Source organism: Coregonus lavaretus (genome assembly GCF_964263955.1).
Source record: "Coregonus lavaretus genome assembly, chromosome: 5".
Lineage (NCBI taxonomy): Eukaryota > Metazoa > Chordata > Actinopteri > Salmoniformes > Salmonidae > Coregonus > Coregonus lavaretus.
The window spans coordinates 75,162,366-75,187,763 of NC_139992.1; the positions used below are offsets into that span (position 1 = coordinate 75,162,366).

The 25,398-nt window shown below is 43.0% G+C and overlaps 1 protein-coding gene across 1 annotated transcript in view; it reads left to right on the top strand.

Annotated features, from left to right (window-relative positions):
* Window positions 1-13,460: 13,460 nt before the first annotated feature.
* The window catches only part of LOC311129871 (POU domain, class 2, transcription factor 1-like), a gene marked incomplete at its 5' end in the record, with an annotated part of 29,409 nt that continues 17,471 nt past the window's right edge, over window positions 13,461-25,398 (top strand). The window contains 3 exons of the mRNA XM_084162391.1: window positions 13,461-13,506; window positions 24,716-24,787; window positions 25,231-25,322. Of these exons, the coding sequence (XP_084018517.1) occupies window positions 13,461-13,506; window positions 24,716-24,787; window positions 25,231-25,322 (210 nt within the window). The remainder of the gene's footprint in view (window positions 13,507-24,715; window positions 24,788-25,230; window positions 25,323-25,398) is intronic.

Genomic DNA, 25,398 nt, shown 5'->3' on the forward strand with positions numbered 1-25,398 from the left:
CAGAGCATGAATATAAAATGTTGACATCTTCGGCTGTGAGTGATGGGCGACAAGAATTTGAATAATTCAATTGATTTTTTTATGCACAAAGGTGATGACTAAAGTGTCTTATTAGGAATGTTCAAATTTGACTCTCTATGGGAATTGTCTTTCTCGCCATGACTCAGTTAAACTGCAGTACCAAAGCAATACTGTAGGTGGAGTCAAAAGCGTGATTCCAGACCGGAACCCTGGCCCCTTGGTGACTTCCAACTGTTTTTTTTTATCATGTCATCATTTGTGAGTTCAGTATATCCTTGTTTAGTGTGTGTAAGTTATTCTTTATGCCAGAATTTTATATTTAAAAAACGCTTAGGCCTATACAATGATATGCAACTGGTATACATTCACATTTTAGTAGATACTTATCCATAGCAACTTATGGTAGTGAGTGCATAGATTTTCTTACTGGTCCCCCATGGGAATCAAACCCACAACCCTGGAGTTGCAAACACCATGCTCTACCAACTGAACCACACGGGATCAGACAATGTACTTGTAAGCGATTATCCTCTGCCAGGGGCCTACAGGTGACAATTCCACAACCTAAATACGAAGCTGTGTGAGGCGATCTGTGGTGGACAAAGTACTAAATGGTCATACTTGAGTAAAAGTAAAGATACCTTAATAGAAAATGACTCAAGTAAAAGTGAAGGTCACCCAGTAAAATACTACTTGAGTAAAAGTCTAAAAGTATCGATAGGTGTGTGAATTGGACCATATTGCTGTCCTGCCTGAGCCTTCGAAATGTAACGAGTACTTTTGGGTGTCAGGGAAAATGTAATGGAGTAAAAAGTACACATTTTCTTTAGGAATGTAGTGGAGTAAAAGTTGTCAAAAATATAAATAGTAAAGTACAGATACCCCAAAAGACTACTTAAGTAGTACTTCAAAGTATTTTTACTTAAGTACTTTACACCACTGGCGATGATGTCACCCTGACATGTAGTTTCATACCTGCCAGGCCAGACAACTCATTGGTCATCATCTCATGGTCCATGGATAACTCTGATGATGATCCAAAGGTCAGTCAGAAGACAAGAGATGAAGGATGTTTTAAGGGATTGCTCCATTTGCTTAATGTCAAAATGGTTGCACCTCTTGCCTTGTTTCTAGATTTTTTTTAACAAAAAGGTAGATGCTGAAATTAAGATCAATAGAAGGAGTACAGTTGGGTCAAGTGAAGATAATTTATCTTAATTACATAGATGGAATTTTTTACACAGTTGGACATGCTAAGGCATAATTGCTAAGAGGACTAGATACAGTGTACTTATTTGACCACAGAGTGTGTGCATTGCAGTGTGTATGTGCAGAATGTGTATTATTTTGTCTCCCTGGTTCATGCAGATCATTATTGCCTCGTTCTACTCTAACAACGGTCAACTGGACATCAAGATTCAAATGATCAACTAATCATCAAGCTTTGATTATTTGAATCAGCTGTATAGTGGCTCACTCTGTGCCTGTAGTCAGGGTGCAGGGTGAAGCAGAGTACTGGACACCCCCACCTAGGACCACTGAGAGTATGTACTGTGTGTGTGTGTTCAGATTTACTTTGAACAATCAATAGGATAATGGCAGAGTTTTTTATGCAAAACATCCTCATTTTTTTAATCAGTGTGTACGTGCAGCAGTGGAGGCTGCCGAGGGGAGACGCATAATAATGACTGGAGTGTAATGGCTGGAATGTAGTGAACGGAATGGTATCAAACACATTAAAACCATGTGTTCAATACCATGTCATTCACCATTACGGCCATTATTATGAGTCGTCCTCCCTCAGCAGCCTCCACTGACGTGCAGCTGTCCTCTCCAAATTTTAACTTCCTAATTTCCTTGTTGTTCTTTCAGAGGTTTCCGTGCAGTTCTCTCTTTTCAATATCTCTATGGAGACTTCTGGTTTCTACATCTGCACGGCAACCAACAGGATCCACTCTGCCAGCTCCAACTTTACTCCCACTGTCATGCCCCGTGAGTATTCAGTATACCCTGTGAGTATTATTTTTTTGTGATCAAATGTTTGTATTATTTTTACAAAACAGGTACACATGGGCAGACAAACAAGTGACAAGACCGAGCAAGACAAACAGTTCCCATCCCAGCTCCACCCACAGGACTTCCCCAACCCAAAGTTAGATGAAAGAGCAAATTTGTTTATTTCACTCGCCCCATACATGCGTCCTACAGATATTTCCATGTTTATAATGTCCATGAATGATAGCAGCCACTGCTGTCTGCTTAAAGAATGAGGAGCCTGCCAACGTGAGGCTTTCATTTTTTGCCTGCTGTTAATCCATCCAGCCATATAAGTCGCTGTTTGACAGATAGGTCTAAAGTAGTGTCATCATTTAACAACAAAATAGATGGTGAACATGGTAAATGTATACCCATTATGACAGAAAGACCGGATGAAACACAACTCCAGAAATGTAAAACCCCTGGGCACTCCCAAACCATATGAAAAAATGTGCCAGGAGCCCCCTGAGGGCACAGTGAGAAATGTGGGGTTTGTCTAGCTTTCATCTTAAATACTTTGCATGGTGTGCAGTACATTCTATGGGCAAAAGTGTAATGTATCATTTGGTGGTTGGGGTTTCTTGATGAAATTGATATGTTGGACCAAACTCTGGTCCAATTAGCAATTAGTTACAGTACTACATACGGAAAGTTATTTCTTCCATGATGCATGGGATGGGATTGGTTTATGAGTAATTTTAAGTAGCAGAGAATGTAATTTAGAGACCAGTCCCTGTGTACTACTATGCATAAATAATTTGTGGATAGGATGGATAGAACATTCTTGCAGCCAAGGGACTCCATGCAAAGCAGAACAGAGTTGTAAGTAAAATAAAAAGGAAGTGCCAGGTAAGTTAAATTGCTTCTACTTTGGGTCCTGGTCCTGGGGATAGTCATCTACTGCTACTGGAAGAAGAGGAACAAAGCTAAGCAGGATAATGTTCAAGGGTAAAGAGCTGTTCTGCTCTCCTCTCTGGGTCAGGATGTGGTGGTGGACAGTTGGGTGAGGAGTGTGTTGGAGTGGGAGTGGTGTGGGTGATAGGATGAGGTTGGCGTGTTCTTGTTTCTATCTTTTTTTGTTGTGTGTTTCTTTGTCTCTCTCTCTCATGTATCCCTGTCTGTCTCTTTGTCTCTCAGAGCTCCAGAAGCAGTGGAGTTCCATGACACGCCCACTCTCAAAGTTGGGGTAGGTTACCGGGATGACATACCGTAGCGATGGTCAGACCTCTTGGCGTAATGGTTAAGGTGGTCCTCTGTAGCTCAGTTGGTAGAGCATGGCGCTTGCAACGCCAGGATAGTGGTTTTGATTCCCAGGACCACCCTTACTTAAAATGTAAGTCTCTTTGGATAAACATTTCTGCTAAATGGCATACAGTGCATTCGGAAAGTATTCAGACCCCTTGACTTTTTCCACATTTTGTTACGTTACAGCCTTTTTCTAAAATGGATTTAAAAAAAATAATTCTCCTCACCAATCTACACACAATACCCCATAATGACAAAGCAAAAACTGTTTTTTAGAAATGTTTGCAAATGTATTTAAAAGAAACTGAAATATTACATTTACATACTCAGTACTTTGTTGAAGCACCTTTGGCAGCGATTACATCCTCAAGTCTTCTTGGGTATGACGCTACAAGCTTGGCACACCTGTTTTGGGGAGTTTCTCCCATTCTTCTCTGCAGATCCTCTCAAGCTCTGTCAGGTTGGATGGGGAGTGTCGCTGCACAGCTATTTTCAGGTCTCTCCAGAGATGTTAGATCAGGTACAAGTCCGGGCTCTGGCTGGGCCACTCAAGGACATTTAGAGACTTGTCCCGAAGCCACTCCTGCGTTGTCTTGGCTGTGTGCTTAGGGTCGTTGTCCTGTTGGAAGGTGAACCTTCGCCCCAGTCTGAGGTCCTGAGCACTCTGGAGCAGGATTTCATCAAAGATCTCTCTGTACTTTGCTCCGTTCATCTTTCCCTCAATCCTGACTAGTCTCGCAGTCCCTGCCGCTGAAAAACATCCCCACAGCATGATACTGCCACAACCATGCTTCACCGTAGGGATGGTGCCAGGTTTCCTCCAGACATGATGCTTGGCATTCAGGCTAAAGAGTTCAATCTTCGTTTCATCAGACCAGAGAATCTTGTTTCTCATGGTCTGAGAGTCCTTTAGGTACCTTTTGGCAACCTCCGAGCGGGCTGTCATGTGCCTTTTACTGAGGAGTGGCTTCCGTCTGGCCACTGTACCATAAAGGCCTGATTGGTAGAGTGCTGCAGAGATGGTTGTCCTTCTGGAAGGTTCTCCCATCTCCACAGAGGAACTCTGGAATCCATCGGATTCTTGGTCACCTCCCTGACCAAGGCCCTTCTCCCCCGATTGCTCAGTTTTGCCGGGCAGTCAGCTATAGGAAGAGTCTTGGTGGTTCCAAACTTCTTCCATTTAAGAATGATGGAGGCCACTGTGTTCTTGGGGACCTTCAATGCTGCAGAATGTTTTTGGTACCCTTTCCCAGATCTGTGCCTCGACACAATCCTGCTTTGGAGCTATGGCCATCTCGACTGTTGTACTCACGCTGCTAAAATCCTCGACCATTGCCATTCGAACTTCCGGGATGGTTATAAGGCCCTCCCCCGCCCTCCTTTCAGCAAATCTGACCACGACTCCATTTTGATCCTCCCTTCCTATAGGCAGAAACTCAAACAGGAAATACCTGTGCTAAGGACTATTCAACGCTGGTCTGACCAATCGGAATCCACGCTTCAAGATTGTTTTGATCACGCGGACTGGGATATGTTCCGGGTAGCTTGCGAAAATAATCTAGACGAATACACTGAAACGGTGACTGAGGTTATCAGGAAGTGTATAGGTGATGTTGTGCCCACTGTGACTATTAAAACCTACCCAAACCAGAAACCGTGGATAGATGGCAGCATTCGCGCAAAACTGAAAGCGTGAACCACCGCATTTAACCATGGCAAGGTGACTGGGAATATGGCAGAATACAAACAGTGTAGCTACTCACTCCGCAAGGCAATTAAACTGGCAAAACATCAGTATAGAGACAAAGTGGAGTCGCAATTCAACGGCTCAGACACGAGACGTACAGTGGGGAAAAAAAGTATTTAGTCAGCCACCAATTGTGCAAGTTCTCCCACTTAAAAAGATGAGAGAGGCCTGCAATTTTCATCATAGGTACACATCAACTATGACAGACAAAATGAGGAAGAAAATCCAGAAAATCACATTGTAAGATTTTTAATGAATTTATTTGCAAATTATGGTGGAAAATAAGTATTTGGTCAATAACAAAAGTTTCTCAATACTTTGTTATATACCCTTTGTTGGCAATGACACAGGTCAAACGTTTTCTGTAAGTCTTCACAAGGTTTTCACACACTGTTGCTGGTATTTTGGCCCATTCCTCCATGCAGATCTCCTCTAGAGCAGTGATGTTTTGGGGCTGTCGCTGGGCAACACGGACTTTCAACTCCCTCCAAAGATTTTCTATGGGGTTGAGATCTGGAGACTGGCTAGGCCACTCCAGGACCTTGAAATGCTTCTTACGAAGCCACTCCTTCGTTGCCCGGGCGGTGTGTTTGGGATCATTGTCATGCTGAAAGACCCAGCCACGTTTCATCTTCAATGCCCTTGCTGATGGAAGGAGGTTTTCACTCAAAATCTCACGATACATGGCCCCATTCATTCTTTCCTTTACACGGATCAGTCGTCCTGGTCCCTTTGCAGAAAAACAGCCCCAAAGCATGATTTTTCCACCCCCATGCTTCACAGTAGGTATGGTGTTCTTTGGATGCAACTCAGCATTCTTTGTTCTCCGAACACGACGAGTTGAGTTTTTACCAAAACGTTCTATTTTGGTTTCATCTGACCATATGACATTATCCCAATCCTCTTCTGGATCATCCAAATGCACTCTAGCAAACTTCAGACGGGCCTGGACATTTACTGGCTTAAGCAGGGGGACACGTCTGGCACTGCAGGATTTGAGTCCCTGGCGGCGTAGTGTGTTACTGATGGTAGGCTTTGTTACTTTGGTCCCAGCTCTCTGCAGGTCATTCACTAGGTCCCCCCGTGTGGTTCTGGGATTTTTGCTCACCGTTCTTGTGATCATTTTGACCCCACGGGGTGAGATCTTGCGTGGAGCCCCAGATCGAGGGAGATTATCAGTGGTCTTGTATGTCTTCCATTTCCTAATAATTGCTCCCACAGTTGATTTCTTCAAACCAAGCTGCTTACCTATTGCAGATTCAGTCTTCCCAGCCTGGTGCAGGTCTACAATTTTGTTTCTGGTGTCCTTTAACAGCTCTTTGGTCTTGGCCATAGTGGAGTTTGGAGTGTGACTGTTTGAGGTGGTGGACAGGTGTCTTTTATACTGATAACAAGTTCAAACAGGTGCCATTAATACAGGTAACGAGTGGAGGACAGAGGAGCCTCTTAAATAAGTTGTTACAGGTCTGTGAGAGCCAGAAATATTGCTTGTTTGTAGGTGACCAAATACTTATTTTCCACCATAATATGCAAATAAATTCATTAAAAATCGCTACAATGTGATTTTCTGGAATTTTTTTCCTCATTTTGTCTGTCATAGTTGACGTGTACCTATGATGAAAATTACAGGCCTCTCTCATCTTTTTAAGTAGGAGAACTTGCACAATTGGTGGCTGACTAAATACTTATTTTCCCCACTGTATGTGGCAGGGTCTACAGACAATCACGGACTACAAAAGGAAAACCAGCCACATCGCCGACACCAACGTCTCGCTTCCAGACAAGCTAAACACCTTCTTCTGCGCTTTGAGGATAACACAGTGCCACCGACGAGGCCCACTACCAAGGACTGTGGCCTCTCCTTCTCCGTGGCCGACGTGATTAAGACATTTAAGCATGTTAACCCCCGCAAGGCTGCCGGCCCAAACGGCATCCCTAGCCGCGTCCTCAGAGCATGCACAGACCAGCTGGCTGGTGTGTTTACGGACATATTCAATCTCTCCCTTTCCCAGTCTGCTGTTCCCACATGTTTCAAGATGGCCACCCTTGTTCCTGTACCCAAGAAAGCAAAGGTAACTGAACTAAATGACTATCGCCCCATAGCACTCACCTCTGTCATCATGAAGTGCTTTGAGAGACTAGTCAAGGATCATATCACCTCTACCTTACCTGTCACCCTAGACCCACTTCAATTTGCTTACCGCCTCAATAGATCCACAGACGATGCAATCGCCATCACACTGCACACTGCCCTATCCCATCTGGACAAGAGGAATACCTATGTAAGAATGCTGTTCATTGACTATAGCTCAGCATTCAACACCATAGTACCCTCCAAGCTCATCATTAAGCTCGAGGCCCTGGGTCTGAACCCCACCCTGTGCAACTGGGTCCTGGACTTCCTGACGGGCTGCCCCCAGGTGGTGAAGGTAGGAAACAACATCTCCACTTCGCTGATCCTCAACACTGGGGCCCCACAAGGGTGCGTGCTCAGCCCCCTCCTGTACTCCCTGTTCACCCATGACTGCGTGGCCAAGCACGCCTCCAACTCAATCATCAAGTTTGCAGACGACACAACAGTAGTAGGTTTGATTACCAACAATGACGAGACCACCTACAGGGAGGAGGTGAAGGCTCTGGGAGTGTGGTGCCAGGAGGCTGAAGAAATTCGGCTTGGCACCTAAAACCCTCACAAACTTTTACAGATGCACAATTGAGAGCATCCTGTCGGGCTATATCACCGCCTGGTATGGCAACTGCACCCCCCACAACCGCAGGGCTCTCCAGGGGGTGGTGCGGTCTGCCGAACGCATTACCGGGGCCAAACTCCCCTCCCTCCAAGACACATATAGCAGCCGATGTCACAGGAAGGCCAAAAAAATCATCAAGGACATCAACCACCCGAGCCACTGCCTGTTCACCCCGCTATCATCCAGAAGGTGAGGTCAGTACAGGTGCATCAAAGCTGGGACCGAGAGAATGAAAAACAGCTTCTATCTCAAGGCCATCAGACTGTTAAATAGCCATCACTAGCACATTAGAGGCTGCTGCTGCCTATTGGAACACTAGTCACTTTAATAATGTTTACATATCTTGCACTACTCATCTCATATGTATATACTGTGTTCTATTCTATAATATTCTACATGCCGCTCTGTCATTGCTTGTCCATATATGTATATATTCTTAAATTCTATTCCTTACTAGTTTAGTGTGTATTGGGTATATGTTGTGAAATTGTTCGATATTACTTGTTAGATATTACTGCACTGTCGGAGCTAGAAGCACAAGCATTTCGCTACACCCGCTATAACATCTGCTAAACCCGTGTATGTGACAAATAAAATTTGATTTGATTTGGACAATTCATTCGACCTCATGGCTTGGTTTTTGCTCTGACATGCACTGTCAACTGTGAGACCTTATATAGACAGGTGTGCCTTTCCAAATCATGTCCAATCACAACCAGCAAGACAAAGGAGCTGATCGTGGACTACAGGAAACGGAGGGCCGAGCACGCCCCCATCCACATCGACAGGGCTGTAGTGGAGCTGGTCGAGAGCTTCAAGTTCCTCGGTGTCCACTTCACTAAGGAATTAACATGGTCCACACACACCAACACAGTCGTGAAGAAAGCATGACAATGCCTCTTCCCCCTCAGGAGGCTGAAAAGATATGGCATGGGCCCTCAGATCCCAAAAAAGTTATACATCTGCACCATTGAGAACATCTTGACTGGCTGCATCACCGCTCGGTATGGCAACTGCTTGGCATCCAACTGCAAGTCACTACAGAGGGTAGTGCGTACGACCCAGTACATCACTGGGGCCGAGCTCCCTGCCATCCAGGACCTTATACCAGGCGGTGTCAGAGGAAGGCCATAAAAGTTGTCAAAGACTCCAGCCACCCAAGTCACAGACTGTTCTCTCTGCTACCGCACGGCAAGCAGTAACGATGCACCAAGTTTGGAACTGACAGGACTCTGAACAGCTTCTACCCCCAAGCCATAAGACTACTAAATAGTTAACCAAATAACTACCCGGACTATCTGCATTGACCCTCTTTGCACTAACTCTTTTGACTCATCACATACGCTGCTGCTACTGTTTATTATCTATCCTGTTGCCTAGTCACTTTAACTCTACCTATATTGTATGTATTGTACATACTGTATCTACCTCAATTACCTTGTACCCCTGCACATCGACATGGTACTGCTACCCCATGTATGCAGCGGTGTAAAGTACTTAAGTAAAAATCTGTACATTACTTTACTTTTACTTCACTACATTCCTAAAGAAAATTATGTACTTTTTACTCCATACATTTTCCCTGACACCCAAAAGTACTCATTACATTTTGAATGCTTAGCAGGACAGGAAAATGGTCCAATTCACACACTTATCCAGAGAACATCCCTGGGCATCTCTACTGCCTCTGATCTGGCGGACTCAATAAACATAAATGCTTCGTTTGTAAATTATGTCTGAGTGTTGGAGTGTGCCCCTGGCTATCCGTAAATAATAAAACAAGAAAATGGTGCCATCTGGTTTGCTTAATATAAGGAATTTGAAATAATTCATATACTAAGCAAAAATATACTTAAGTATATTTTAGCAATTACATTTACTTTTGATACTTAAGTACACTTAAAACCAAATACCTTTAGACTTTTACTTTAAGGAATACCTGGAATAGTATAACAGTAATCCTTCTACCCCCCTCCCTTCCCCAACCCCCCCATTTAAAAAAAATTATAAGAATAATAACAAAAATAAAAATAAAAGGGGGGTGGTTGTCCCACTGGCTATCCTAAGTTGAATGCACCAATTTGTAAGTCGCTCTGGATAAGAGCGTCTGCTAAATGACTTAAATGTAAATGTAAAAGTAGTATTTTACTGGGTGACTTTCACTTTTACTTGAGTCATTTTCTATTAAGGTATCTTTACTTTTACTCAAGTATGACAATTGCATACTTTTTCCCACCACTGCGTGTATGTAGCCAAGTTATCGTTACTCATTGTGTATTTATTTATTGTGTTATAATTTGTTCAATATTTTTATTCTTGCATTGTTGGGAAGGGGCCTTAAGTAAGCATTTCACTGTGAGTCTACACCTGTTGTTTGCGAAGCGTGTGACAAATAAAATGTTACTAGATTTTTTACAATAAAATGTTATTTGATTGTTTGGTTGGAGACAGCTTGTGTCAATTTCGTAGGATTTCTACCTGCAGAAACACTAGTGGATAATTCTAGAAATAATGATAAAAGCACTGTGACTCCATTTCCGCTCCAAAAAGCATGGCCCTAGTAGCCTACTCATAACATAGACCTACAGTTAAGTTGAGAAATGACTATCTCGCTCAACTTCAATTCGTCATCACAAAGATATGTCAATAGGATCCTTAGATGTTTCAACTTGACTGCCTGAAGATCAAAATAAAGTTCAAAGGGAGATGGAGTTTAGAGGAAAACCTCAGGAGACCACCCTTGCTGTTATTCTATTGATATAAAAAAACGGAGTCTGAACCCACATATAGTCTAGGCTATTACAGTATGCTACTGCAGCCTGCAGGCCTATGTACCACGCGGGCACACAAGCACAGTTTAGAACAGGCCTATACAAATTCACATACACTTACAGACACAAACAATGCATTATGGATAATATAATTAAAGCAAGGTATAAACAACGAGGGGCTATGCGTTCTATGGAAAATAAAGACGTGAAAGGTGTGCTCCATGACGCGCTTGTGGAGTGGAACTGGCTATACTTTAACACAGAATTTAACACATTTGCCATGGCTATAATTTGCACATTTGCCACATTTGCCACGGCTATAATTTAACACATTTGCCACAATGTGTTCATTTCCCGGTAGAAATGTGTTCAACATCCACTGAAGTAGCTAGCAAGTTTACTAGATAGCTACAGTAGTTGCTTGTGTAACCAAAAAAACAGACTTGCTAGTTTAGCGAACCAAACCATCAGTCCTAGCTTGCTATTATGAAAATGTTAGTAATATTCATATTAGCCTACTAGGCTAAGTAAATTAAACTAAATGCATCTTCAAATATCCTTAATGTTGTAGGCTGCAAATATGGTAGAATATTGCATATTATAAACTGGGTGGTTCGAGCCCTGAATGCTGATTGGCTGACAGCCGTGGTATTTTTCAACCTTATACAACGGGTGAGTCTAATTCCTGACTGCTGATTGGTTAAAACCGCATTTCAGCTGGTGTCTATTCCACAAGTTAACACTGGCTAAATCTATGACGTTAAAATGCCTATTTACTCTGTTCCATCTGACTGCGCAATCCACTGTCTCATCAGCCCAGCCAGGCAGTTTATAAACTTGATCTCCACTATAAAAAGCATCTACACATTATCTCACATTTCTTTTAGACTAACATTTAGTTTTCAACAGTGGAGATTTGTATAAACCTTGCTGTCTGTCTCTCCGACATTTGCAACAATGTTTCAATATTCAAATTCGATCTCCAGCTGTCCCATAGTAATTAACGTGTCAGGAGTCGGGATGAGACAGACAGGTAGGCAGCTTTTCTCAGCCAGTCGAAATCATGAATCAGCATAATTTTTATGGAACTATCAATAGACAACAGGTCAAACGAAACAATGCAGCTAGTTTGAAGTCTTTCCAGCTTCAGTTTGAAGTGATTGTGTTAGCTGTGTTATTGGCTAGCTCTCGAACAACAGTGTCCTGACGAGAGAGCACATTTTCTATGCCAGGTGAAATTGCGCATCATTAGCTCATTGTTATGGATGTATCCAAATAAATGTAACTGGAAAACAGCTTAAACAAATGCAACTACGTCGTTGTTATTCTGGCTGCACTGTTTGACGTGACTAAGTTAGCCATAGTTGGCTAGCTAGCAAGCAAGGGATAAGAACGTTACCAACCAATATGGCAATGGAACATTTAGAACGAATGACTGAGTCGCGTCCGTAGATACAGAACAAAAAGGCTGAGCGACTGGGTCACATCTCTGGCAACCGAACCAATAGAACGAACGACCAGCCGGCTTGGGTAGCAACCCTAGATTTGTGTCGGGACTATATATTCTGGAAGGATGAAATAGTATGAATAAATTCATCAAAATAATGTTTTTTATGAAAATATGTCAATCATTATTTGAATATGTTGGTAACCCGTTGTATAAAAGTGATAATGCCCTCGAGCAGCGACCCCTTGGTATATGGTCTGATAGCAAGGTTATTACAGATCTCTGCTGTTGAAAACCAAATGCTAGTCTAAAAGAAATGGGAGATAATGTCTAGATGCTTTTTACATTATAGATCTAGTATATAAATTGCCTGGCTGAGCTGATGAGACAGTGGAGTGCGCAGTCGGATGGAACTGAGTAAATTGCCATTTTAACATCATAGACTTAGCCGGTGGTAACTTGAGGAATAGACACTGACTGGAATGCGGTTTTAACCAATCAGCATCCAGGATTAGACCCACCTGTTGTATAATGAAGCAATAAGGCCTGAGGGGGTGAGGTATGTGGCCAATATACCAAGGCTAAGGGCTGTTCTTAAGCACGTCGCTACGCTGAGTGCCTGGATACAGCCCTTAACCGTGGTATACTGGCCATATACCACAAACCCCAGAGGTGACTTATTGCTATTATAAACTGGTTACCAACGTATTTAGAGCAGTAAAAATGTTTTCTCATAACCTTGGTATATGGTCTGATATACCACAGCTGTCAGCCAATCAGAATTCAGGGCTCGACCCACCCATTTTATAATTCCCTATAAAGCACTGTATATAGGCATGGTAGAATTCAATGGCTATAGTTAATTCTTACATGTTTTGTTTGAGCTGCTTTTTAATGCAAAAGTCTAATTGAAAACATTATTGCCATTGTTGAATTCGAGTTTCATAATAGCAAGCTAGGACTAATGGTTTGGTTAGTGGATGTTGGACACATTTCAAGTGGCAAATGTGTTAAATTATAGCCATGGCATAAAAGGAATAATCAACTAGGGGCTCTCTGACCCTGGAAGGTCAGTTCAGCTAGCGGGTCGTGGAACAACACCTTCCACGTCATTCATTATTTTCGATAGAACGCATAATAGCCGCGCATTGATTATTTCTTACATATTATACCATATTTGCAGCCGACAACATTAAGGATATTTGAAGATGCATTTAGTTAAATTTACTTTAGCCTAGTAGGCTAATATTAATATTACTAACATGGGTTACATAAACACATGCAAACATAATAACATGATTATAAAAACATAATTTATGCATACTTTTTTCAACTTTATTTATCAGGTAAATACAGTGCACTAGCACATGAGTCGTGCGGGGTGTGTGTAGTTTTATCCCTTTCCTCCTACCAGGGATGGGATTTCGGGTTAAATATTCAAAATGGCGGACGGAGGAGCAGCGAGTCAAGATGAGAGTTCAGGACCAGGTAATCATTACAGAATTTTACATATTCAAACACTTTTTCTCTCAACCCATGTAGCACAGAAGAAACGCGACAACAAAATTAGTTAGCCCAGTGTTGCTGTTGTACGCGTCATTTGAGTTAATTCACAGCTAGCAGATATTTGACAGAGGGGTAAACGGGCTATTGCAGTGCGATGACAAATTAAAGGCAAAAAAACATGCCTCCCTTTGTGTGATTAGACCGCTGTACACTGCTACATATTCATACTCCTGTCTACAAATGCGATTTAGCATATTTTATTAGTAATCGGCTACGTGATTGTAGTTTTTATACATGCCATATTCAGATATTGCTCAAATACTGTACTGTAGCTGTACTAGCTTGATAAGGTGGCTAGCTTGGCTGCTAAAACTAGGCAGATCGGCTTTGTGTGTGGCGTGAACCTACCTGCTTCTTGGAGGAGGTTTGCATATTCATTTTTCCAACAACAGCCAGCGGCTGTGCATATTACATTATAATCGTATTTACAGTAGCATAATGGAAAGCCGAGAAGCTAACTTGCTTGATGTCGGAGGGCCGCAGCGTGTTTTTATATGTTCCCAGCCTTTGTGCTCGATGCAGACGTTGTAGCCTGTGTTGTGTTATTCATGTGGGCCTGTCCGACCATAATAACGTAGTCATAGAGAATGCGGAGTTCAGCATATCCCATGAACTATTCGACATTATCTCGCGTTCCCCGCAAAATATGTCAAAACCTTTAGTTTAGCGGTTATAGAAAATGACTAATGTCTCTCTTTGGCTTATATGCCTATGAATCATGTTTTTAGATTAACAGTAGGCTAAAGACAAAGTAGGCTAACCCATCTTTTTTTCATCCATGGTGGCAGCTACAATCTGCCCATTTTCAGCACCTAGCCCGTGAGCTAGTTTCTTTGCCAGAAGCGTGATATCAACAATAGTACTGCTCTCTTTAGCCTATAGATAAAATCCTAAACGCTTTATGAAATGTATAGCCTAAATAGTACTGTTTAGCATTGTTTAGGACGTCTTGGTGCTGCCAACCTCCTGGATGTGTTTTAAGTAATATGGTGCTGCCTACCTACTGGATGTGTTTTAAGTAATAAACGAGTTTCAATTTATTTTATTTTGCCTATTTAAATTGACCACAATCCCCAAAAATATAGCATTGACAGTTATATAGAGGCTGCTCCTGCCGCCGTAAATCCACTAAAAACATTAATGGTCGAAAGGGAAAAAATAGTTGCCGCCATTGTCTCGCCATTCGCTACAGTCTGAGTTTGGATGAAAGCTTTGAAGTTTCACCCCAGACCACCGAGTCCCTCTTGTCTTGATTTGAGTTCTGTGTGTGCGTCTGTATCGGTTGCGTTTGTTTACGCAGACTGAATATATTAAAAACTTCAGTAGAATGCCTAATTTGGGGAGGTTTCCGATATTTAAAAACGATGCCTTGGATTTCCCCACCTCTTGTTTAGATTAATTCCCGTCTTCAGCATCTGTTTTGAATGCCGTTTCTTTGCAATCCATGTCCGCGAGGCCCAGCCTACCTGTGCCATTTTTTCCCCCGGGGAGGGTAGTGATGCGTACTTCGGTGACAGCCAGGGGCACAAGAGAGGCACAAATCCATTAATGTCCTCGGTCTCAGTTTGATGAAGGGGCAGACAAGGGTTCCCACCCATTTTATTTTCTCATGCCACTGTTTTTCACCGTGATAATAAACACTCCAGACAAACATACAGATTTGCTGAAGTAGCCTAAAACCTTTTTGCTCACGATGTGATGTCATATTATAGGGCTATTGTCGCCCTTCTTCAACTTTTATGAACATTCTAGCCAGCAAACACATTTTCCAAAAGATATGACAACTACACAATTTGCTTGCCTGATGACTCAAACTGAATTCTTCCGCTGCCCTATGTTCGGTACATATGGTCGCTACATACTGTACTTCAGTCTAAGACTGCCATTGTTGAAGTAATTTGTGGTGGTGTCAAAATGAGTGTTGTACAAAACAAAGTCATCAGTGATTGGATCATCACTAACCAATCAGAGTATCAAAGCCGATGACACATTTTTTAAACGCTGCTTTATCCACGTGTGTTATGGCTCTGGCCCAACCCATCGGTTAATGGGACCAAACAGAATGGTTAGAGTGTGTATGCGTTCTAGAAATCATCGGGGAGGTACTCAGATCCAGACTTATTGCGGAGAAGAAACTAACGTCCGTGGGCATGGCGTAGCGTTTGGCCGGAGCAAGGAGTTTGGGTAGCCAGGCAAACTATTTGCTGCTTAGGCTAGGCGTTTGTGTGTGTGTCCATATTTTAGTTGTAGGCTGCATCCCTGTTACTTATTAAAGATAATCTTATTCATATTGCTGTGTTGTGTCTTGTGCTTTTTGCAAAGTGTGAAATCAGGCTATCCTTGTCACTGTAGCACAACATTCACTTATTTTGTTGGGTTCCTGTATTGTTGTGGGAAGCATTCGGTAAGTCCTTTGTAAAAAAACACAAAAAAAACAAGGGGCTTTTAGAACAAAATTGGGTCAATTATAAACTAAGCTACTTTGTGGTGAGAAATTATTTTCTCGTTTTCACACTCACCCTCCTCACTTCCTCCCAGTTTTACATCTTTACCCCATTCCATCCCAAGAGTTCCCCCCATGAATATTCAGGAAGTAAACATGGTTTTCATGAATAATGCATTATGTTCAGTAATAGATGCAAGGCATCTGAAAAGTATGCATGAAGAACATACAGACAAGCTGTTCTAGAGTGGGAGTTCGAGAGGAGCATGTCATGTGCACATAGTGATGTACTATACAGTATGTGACTAGATGGATAGTAGGTAGGCTTGGTACTAGATTACCATGGTAAAGTTAATCTGGTAAACTAAGGGTCCAGACAGCTGTGTGGGATGTAGCCTAGGCTAGGACAAGAGGAAGGCCAAAAAGGTTCTCAAAGGGACAAAAGACTAATAAGAAATATAGCATAGATAGAGAAAATATATAGTGTAGTTCAGGTATATTTTTTGGAATGTACTATAGGCCTAATCAGGTTTGCCAGTAGCCCTGCTAACACTGGGCTAGGCCACTCTAATACTTCTTTCACATAGTATTCACAGAATTTTGCCTGTAAAAACAATTGGAAAATGTTTATATAATGCCCTTTCAAACAGCTCATCTTTACCTCTTTCTTGTAGGCATTCACCTTTTAAATAGCCATTACTTAGGGTTGTTACTAGAGGGAGTACAGCTACGACCGGAAGTGACTTTTCATAGCAGGTTAGGATAGCATTTTAACTAACTCTAACACTTTTACTAACCTTAACCTAAGTCTCCTAACCTGACACGTTAATAATCCTAACCTGATGTGTAAGTTCTCCTAACTTGCTACGAAAAAGTCGCTTCCGGTCGTAGTTGTACTCCCTCCAGTCAGAACCACTACTTCGGCGGCAACTGAGCAAAGAGATTCAACTTTGACCCTGTTGTTGCAGCCGTTGTCATGGTAACCTGAAGCAGCAAGCAGCATTGATCAAGTTCTACATTTCTCTGATAGGACAGAATGCTTTAATAACTGCTTTAATTTCTTCACATCCACAAACAGTAAGTTAGCAGCTCGCCATACTTGTAAATAATTTGTAAATAATTACCTTGTAATGTGTTAATCTTCTGTTCATTTTCCTGTTATGGTGAATAAAAAGTTGGCTACAGTTAAATTCAAAATGTTGCCAGATATGTTCAGGTGATTATTAGCTACCAGATAATGTGATATAACCAAATATTTTTGGTGTCCATTACTGGATGTTACAGGAAAGCCCCATACAAACCACCGCCATAGATTTTTCAACTAACCTGTATTTGGCAATACTTTTTTCATTCTTGATTCGGGCAAAGAAGTACACTACATGACCAAAAGTATGTGGACACCTGCTCATCAAACATCTCATTCCAAAATCATGGGCATTAATATGGAGTTGGTCCCCCCTTTGCTGCTATAACAGCCTCCACTCTTCTGGGAAGGCTTTCCACTAATGTAATTTTTATTTATGTAGATGTTGGAACATTGCTGCGGGGACTTGCTTCCATTCAGCCACAAGAGCATTAGTGAGGTCGGGCTTTGTGCACGGGGGTATTGTCATGCTGAAACAGGAAAGGGCCTTCCCCAAACTGTTGCCACAAAGTTGGAAGCACAGAATCGTCTAGAATGTCATTGTATGCTCTAGCGTTAAGATTTCCCTTCACTGGAACTAAGGGGCCTAGCCCAAACAATGAAAAACATCCCCAGACCATTATTCCTCCTCCACCAAACTTTACAGTTGGCACTATGCATCCGGGCAGGTAGTGTTCTCCTGGCATCCGCCAAACCCAGATTTGTGCTTCGGACTGCCAGATGGCGAAGCGTGATTCATCACTCTAGCGTTTCCACTGCTCCAGAGTCCAATGGCGGCGAGCTTTACACCACTCCAGCCGACGCTTGGCATTGCGCATGGTGATATTAGGCTTGCGTGCGGCTGCTTGGCCATAGAAACCCATTTCATTAAGCTCCCGACTAACAGTTATTGTGCTGATGTTGCTTCTAGAGGCAGTTTGGAACGCGCTTCAGCACTTGCGGTCCCGTTCTGTGAGCTTGTGTGGCCTACCACTTTGCGGCTGAGATGTTGTTGCTCCTAGATGTTTCCACTTCACAATAACAGCACTTACAGTTGACTAGGGCAGCTCTAGCAGGGCAGAAATTTGATGGACTGACCTGTTGGAAAGGTGGCATCCTATGACGGTGCCACGTTGAAAGTCTCTGAGCTCTTCAGTAAGGCCGTTCTACTGCCAATGTTTTTTTTATGGAGATTGCATGGCTATGTGCTCGATTTTATACACCTGTCAGCAGTGGGTGTGGCTGAAATAGCCGAATCCACTAATTTGAAGGGATGTCCACATACTTTTATATAGTGTGTCTTATAAATGTTGCAGGTGGTTCGTTTGAATTGAGAAAATGCTCCGTTATTTATATTATAAATGTTTTTGCTCCATGAAGTAATCCAACAACATGTACGCTGCCATATTGGCTATTTAAAATCTTCTCTTAAAAATAATTTAAAAAGTATCGGCAAATACAGGTTAGTTGAAAAATCTATTGCGGTGGTTTGTATGGGGCTTTCCTATAATGTCCAGTAATGGACACCAAAAATCTTTGTACTTCAGATAATGTGATATAACCAATCTGTAGCTAGGTAATTACACTGAGTCTACAAAACATGCTATTTCCATGACATAGACTGACCAGGTGAATACAGGTGAAAGCTATGATCCCTTACTGATGTCACCTGTTAAATCCACTTCAATCATTGTAGATGAAGGGGAGGAGACAGGTTAAAGTGATTTTTAAGCCTTGAGATAATGGATTGTGTATGTGTGCCATTCAGAGGGTGAAATATTGAAGTGCCTTTGAACGAGGTATGATATTAGGTGCCAGGTGCACCGGTTTGAGTGTGTCAAGAACTGCAACGCTGCTGGGATTTTCACACCAGCTGTTTCCCATGTGTATAAAGAATGGTCCACCACCCAAAGGACATCCAGACAACTTGACACAACTGCGGGAAGCATTGGAGTCTTTTGAGACCTTGTAGAGTACATGCCCCTACGAATTGAGGCTGTTCTTAGGGCAAAGAGGGGTGCAACTCAATATTTGGAAGGTGTTCCTAATGTTTTGTACCTCACTGTAATGAGCTGGCTAGCTAGATAGGTAAGTTAGCTAAAAAAAACAGCAACAAACCAAAACATTGTCTAGAAAGTTGCTTTTAGTTGCCTGGCTTGCTAGATTTACATATCCTAAATACAATTTTAAACAGATGTTTTTTTTTGGTGCAAAAAAAATGTAGCAGGTAACTCTGCTATTTGGACCAGGCTGCTTTGATGTCATGCAGACTGCCGTTTTTGTGTTTATACCAGGTTTATACTTTTTCATAATAACAAGGACAAGTTTGATGTCAGAGAACAACAATAGAATGTTCATAATTGAATGCGTGCCAAAGCTGTTAAGATGATAGGGGACATTTATACTGAGGGGCTGGCGGGACATTTTAAACATATTACCTCAATCATGACTAGGTTAGTTGGCAGAAATAAAAGTACAGGATTTGTTGCATTACATTTCAGATATAAATAAAAGTTGGCAAAAAGTGCTAAAGTTGGTGGCAAAACGTCTTGTTTTAAAAGATCTAATAGTAGGAGAGAGATACATGATCGATAGGACAAATGGAAAAATACACTGCTCAAAAAAATAAAGGGAACACTTAAACAACACATCCTAGATCTGAATGAATGAAATAATCTTATTAAATACTTTTTTCTTTACATAGTTGAATGTGCTGACAACAAAATTATCAATGGAAATCAAATTTATCAACCCATGGAGGTCTGGATTTGGAGTCACCCTCAAAATTAAAGTGGAAAACCACACTACAGGCTGATCCAACTTTGATGTAATGTCCTTAAAACAAGTAAAAATGAGGCTCAGTAGTGTGTGTGGCCTCCACGTGCCTGTATGACCTCCCTACAACGCCTGGGCATGCTCCTGATGAGGTGGCGGATGGTCTCCTGAGGGATCTCCTCCCAGACCTGGACTAAAGCATCCGCCAACTCCTGGACAGTCTGTGGTGGATGGAGCGAGACATGATGTCCCAGATGTGCTCAATTGGATTCAGGTCTGGGGAACGGGCGGGCCAGTCCATAGCATCAATGCCTTCCTCTTGCAGGAACTGCTGACACACTCCAGCCACATGAGGTCTAGAATTGTCTTGCATTAGGAGGAACCCAGGGCCAACCGCACCAGCATATGGTCTCACAAGGGGTCTGAGGATCTCATCTCGGTACCTAATGGCAGTCAGGCTACCTCTGGCGAGCACATGGAGGGCTGTGCGGCCCCCCAAAGAAATGCCACCCCACACCATGACTGACCCACCGCCAAACCGGTCATGCTGGAGGATGTTGCAGGCAGCAGAACGTTCTCCACGGCGTCTCCAGACTCTGTCACGTCTGTCACATGTGCTCAGTGTGAACCTGCTTTAATCTGTGAAGAGCACAGGGCGCCAGTGGCGAATTTGCCAATCTTGGTGTTCTCTGGCAAATGCCAAACGTCCTGCACGGTGTTGGGCTGTAAGCACAACCCCCACCTGTGGACGTCGGGCCCTCATACCACCCTCATACGGCCTCCTCCACGTCTCCGGATGTACTGGCCTGTCTCCTGGTAGCGCCTCCATGCTCTGGACACTACGCTGACAGACACAGCAAACCTTCTTGCCACAGCTCGCATTGATGTGCCATCCTGGATGAGCTGCTCTACCTGAGCCACTTGTGTGGGTTTGTAGACTCCGTCTCATGCTACCACTAGAGTGAAAGCACCGCCAGCATTCAAAAGTGACCAAAACATCAGCCAGGAAGCATAGGAACTGAGAAGTGGTCTGTGGTCACCACCTGCAGAACCACTTCTTTATTGGGGGTGTCTTGCTAATTGCCTATAATTTCCACCTGTTGTCTATTCCATTTGCACAACAGCATGTGACATTTATTGTCAATCAGTGTTGCTTCCTAAGTGGACAGTTTGATTTCACAGAAGTGTGATTGACTTGGAGTTACATTGTGTTGTTTAAGTGTTCCCTTTATATTTTTGAGCAGTGTATTTGGTCACCATAATTGTAGAACAGTGAAATTCCTTAATGCAGACACTGTTACATGCTAAGTGCTGTATTAACAAAGTAGTTCAGGCCTATAGGCTCAACTCAGCTATATGATATTAATGGGAACTTAGTTTGAAGTGTTGCCGTGACTTACATACCATGGGTGAAGTTAAATGTCAGTGGAATTTGAATATGCTTATTATTCTACGCTCGCTATGCCTCACGTTGAATGTCTCTCTTCACATTAGCTGTTCCTCAATATTCACTCAGCCTCTCCATAAAAAAGTGCTAATGAGTTACCTATTAAAAATTCTCTCTGCTAAAATATTTGCATAATGAATTGTTCGTTCCACAGTTGGATTTTGCGAGCCACCCTAGCAACTGTGGTTTAAATAAAGTGCCTTTCTCCTTACTTCTCTTTGCCTCTGAACCCTTCTGTTTTTTTTGTGTTTTTTTGCATTAAGAGGGGTATAGTAATGTATGGTTGTGGTTTGGAAGGAGGAAGATAGGGCGTCTGTTGTTTGGGTATCTCTGTCCTTGTTTCATTGGAGGGAACCTTATTTTTTCCATCAACAAATTCACACTTGGAGAGTTAGTGGTTGAAACATTTGCTGGGGCTTTGAGAAAGCGGGTTTAAGTTTCGGAACCTGGCCTAAATCGGCCTTCTGAAGAAAATGGTTAGCCAATAGCATCCTTGTTTGAAAAAGTACCACAAGCTAGTCTAATAATGTCCCACACTGCAACTGTAAAAACACTGTTTTTAGGCTATTGTTTGATTACTGTCCCTACTGTTGATTACTGTCCCTACTGTTGATTACTGTCCCTACTGCTTTGTCATGCCCTTTCTTCAGTCTCTGTTTGTCTTGGTCACTAGTGTGATAAATATCAGTCTTTTGTGATTGAGGTTGGAAGGGTTGTAGTTAGGGAGCCAAGAAAATAAAATAATTTGGTTTAGTTTTTTGTTGAGGATTCTCTGAGCAAGGCTAAGCAACACGTTCGTCCCCCTCTTTTTCAGAGGTCTACCCCCGAAAACAGTCAGATTTCATTTTAACATTGCTTTGACATCCCACTCTGTCAGTCGGCGCCTGCCTGCCCGCTACATTAATTTCCAAGACATGTTCTTCTACGCTAAATTAAAAAGAGTGAGATGGGGAAAAAAGCCCTCTGAATACGAACAACTAGCCTAATGGAATTTAAAGCTAATCTAAATATGCTAATCTTGACACGCTTCATAAACATAGCCAATAGTACCCTCTACCCCCCCTTCTCTCTCTCTCTCTCTCTCTCTCTCTCTCTCTCTCGCTCTCTCTGTCTCAGTTGTTGTGCAGAGTGGAATGCCATTGCCACGGGGGTCTGGTAGTAATGACGGGCTCGTGGTGGATTAATGTGGAGTTATTTATTCCCCCCACCTCCACCCCCTCATTAATAACCAGGCCTGGTCTCTGTGACTCCTGGCAGAGTTTGGGACCAGCAGTCCGAGACATTCTATTAGTTCTATTCGCACCCACCACCTTTCCACGCCAACATGCCCAGACCACTGCCGACAGCCATCACACTGAATTCTGGCCAGTTGTTTCCATCCCTTTAATTACTCTGCTGCCTGCATTCTGCCAGTAATTGGGCTTAGTTTGAGCCCGGACTTCTCTTTTCTTTTTTTTCTCTTTTTTATTCCCCTGTTTTTTATTGTTCTCCAAAAAGCCATCCAATTAATATGCTAATGACATGATACATATTTATGGGTTTTAAATTATGCAGAAAGCTTTCAGAGCCCGATGTGAAATGAGTCGCTCACAGGACTTCAAAGCCCTGAATCGCTAATGAAGTAGGGCCTGATTTGCATACAGCTTTAATCAGCTGAATACTGATTATACTTCATTATAGAGTGGGGTGGGTGGAGGGAGAGAGGCGCCAGCTGCACTCGTTGTTTCTGTTTCTTCCAGAAAGAAAGGGAGATAACTTTTTCAGTAGTCGTGACAATCCTGGCACGCACCGGAGAGAGAGAGAGAGAGAGGGAGGGAAAAGGAGGGAGACGGTTGAGAAGAAAAGAGAGGTAGAGAAAGAGCGAGTGAGAGTGAGGGAGAGCTGTTAGTTTAAAACCTGTTGGCTTAAGTGGAATGCTGAGGCTGTGTCTCACTGTTGTTCAGTGGAGCGTTCAGCGGACTGTGCCAGTCTGTCTGTGTCTTGTGTGTGTAGCTGTAGTTTGACTGGACTCTGCACTGACCAGTGGAGAGTGAAGAGAGGGAGTAGGGAGAGGAGGGGCAGTGTGCTGTCCGGTGGAACCAAGCCTATCTGCCGCCGCCAGCTTTTGCAAGCATGCTGGAAAATACAGGTTCAACAGAAGTGGGTGAGTCATGGGGTCTGGTGTTGTGTGTGTGTTTGTGATGTTGATGATGATGTGTTTTCCTGTGTGCCAAATACGCCAGATATCGTTGTTGTGGGGGGAGGCCAGGGGGAGGTGCTCATTTTGGAAGTGGGCTGCTCATTTGACGGCCACATGGAGCAGGCCTTTGCCGAGAAGTTGCTTAAATACCAGCCCCTCGTGGCACACTTGGACAGCCTCAGGTGTAGGTGCAAGCTGATGGCACTGATATTTGGCAGTTTCGGCCACGTACACAGGCTTGCAGTGTGTGGCTTCCAGATTGCGGGCCTGACAAAAACTAGGGCAAAGCAATTAGCTAGGTACTGCTCTGTTTCAGCTGTCGTGGGCAGCCTAGCTGTTTGGAGAATGAGGTGCTTTCTGTACCCTTAAATGCCATTCATACAGGGACCTTTTGACATGTTTGGATCCTTTTTTTGTCAATTTGATTGGTGGATTCAAATAAAGTATTTAAAATGTGTGTGCGTGTATGTGTGTGAGTGTGAGAGAGAGAGCGAAATCATCAAGGAACAAGTCAAAAGGGGATAAAACATTATCCTGCTGGGCTTTTATGGATGTAAAGGCATGCTTCAAGGTATCCTATTTGCCATGGTTGATGATGTTTATTTTATTTTATTTAAGCTTTATTTAACTAGGCAAGTCAGTTAAGAACAAATTCTTATTTACAATGATGGCCTACACCGGCCAAACCCGGACCAATTGTGCGCCGCCCTAAGGGACTCCCAATCACAGCCAGTTGTGATACAGCTTGGAATCGAACCAGGGTGTCTGTAGTGATGCCTCAAGCGCTGAGATGGAGTGCCTTAGACCGCTGTGCCACTCGGGAGCCCAGTGTTGATTGTCACTGTATTAAATGGGGCTTCCTAATAGTGCAATTGTTACCTGGTGCAATTTTTTTTACCCCGTTTTCTATGGGAAAATACACTGCATGTAGGCTAGAGGTAGTTGTGGGGGTGTAGCCCATTAGAAAACATTATCAGGCTCTGTTGGAAGGAGTGGGAGGTGTCTGGTTTCATTGTATTAAGTACGGCATACGACATCGGATATTTATAAGATGTGGGCTTTAGGGGCTGTTTTGGAATGGGATGGTGGGGCGTTGCTTTTAGAGGATCAATGACAGTTGAGTGAAAGTCTCTCTCTGTCTGTTTGTCTGTCTGCCTCTTTCAGATTCTAAAATGAGTAATCCATCAGAAACTAGTAAATGTGCAATGGAGAGTCAGAGTGGGGACGGAAATGCAGGTGAGTTACCTGCTGTGGCCTGCTGCTGCATTGCTCTGCCTGCCCGTATCTGGAGCGCATTCAGGAGGCACAAACAGTTTAAAATGGTCACAAACGGACAACAAAAATGTCCTTGGTTATTAGACTCTAAGTTCAGGTAATGGTCTTCTGTTTGAAAACCTGTAGTCCTGTTTGGTGCCCTTTGAACACGCCCCTGGGTCTCACTGCTATGCCTGTCCCACAGAGTTTTTGTAGTGTTGATTGAGAAACCTAATAGAGAGAGAGATTCAGTGAAAGTTAAGTGGGTTGTTGTGCTGTTGCTGTAATTAGAGGCTACTTCAGTGCTTGTGTGCGTATTATGTTCACACGTGTTGATTTGTGTGTGCTGTGTGTGCAAATGTGAAAGTGTGTGTGTGTATGGGAGAGTTTTTTTCCTGATGACTTGATTGCGTTTCTGTTCTCAGGAGTCCAAACGAATGGACTGGACTTTCAGAGGCAGACGGTGCAGGCCACAAACGCAATCACCAATGCACATGCTCAGGCTCTCCTCCAACAGGTAACACACTCACTCACTCAGACCAAAACACACACAGGTTTGCTGCTTTTACCAGAAGAGTGTGTGTGTCTGTGTG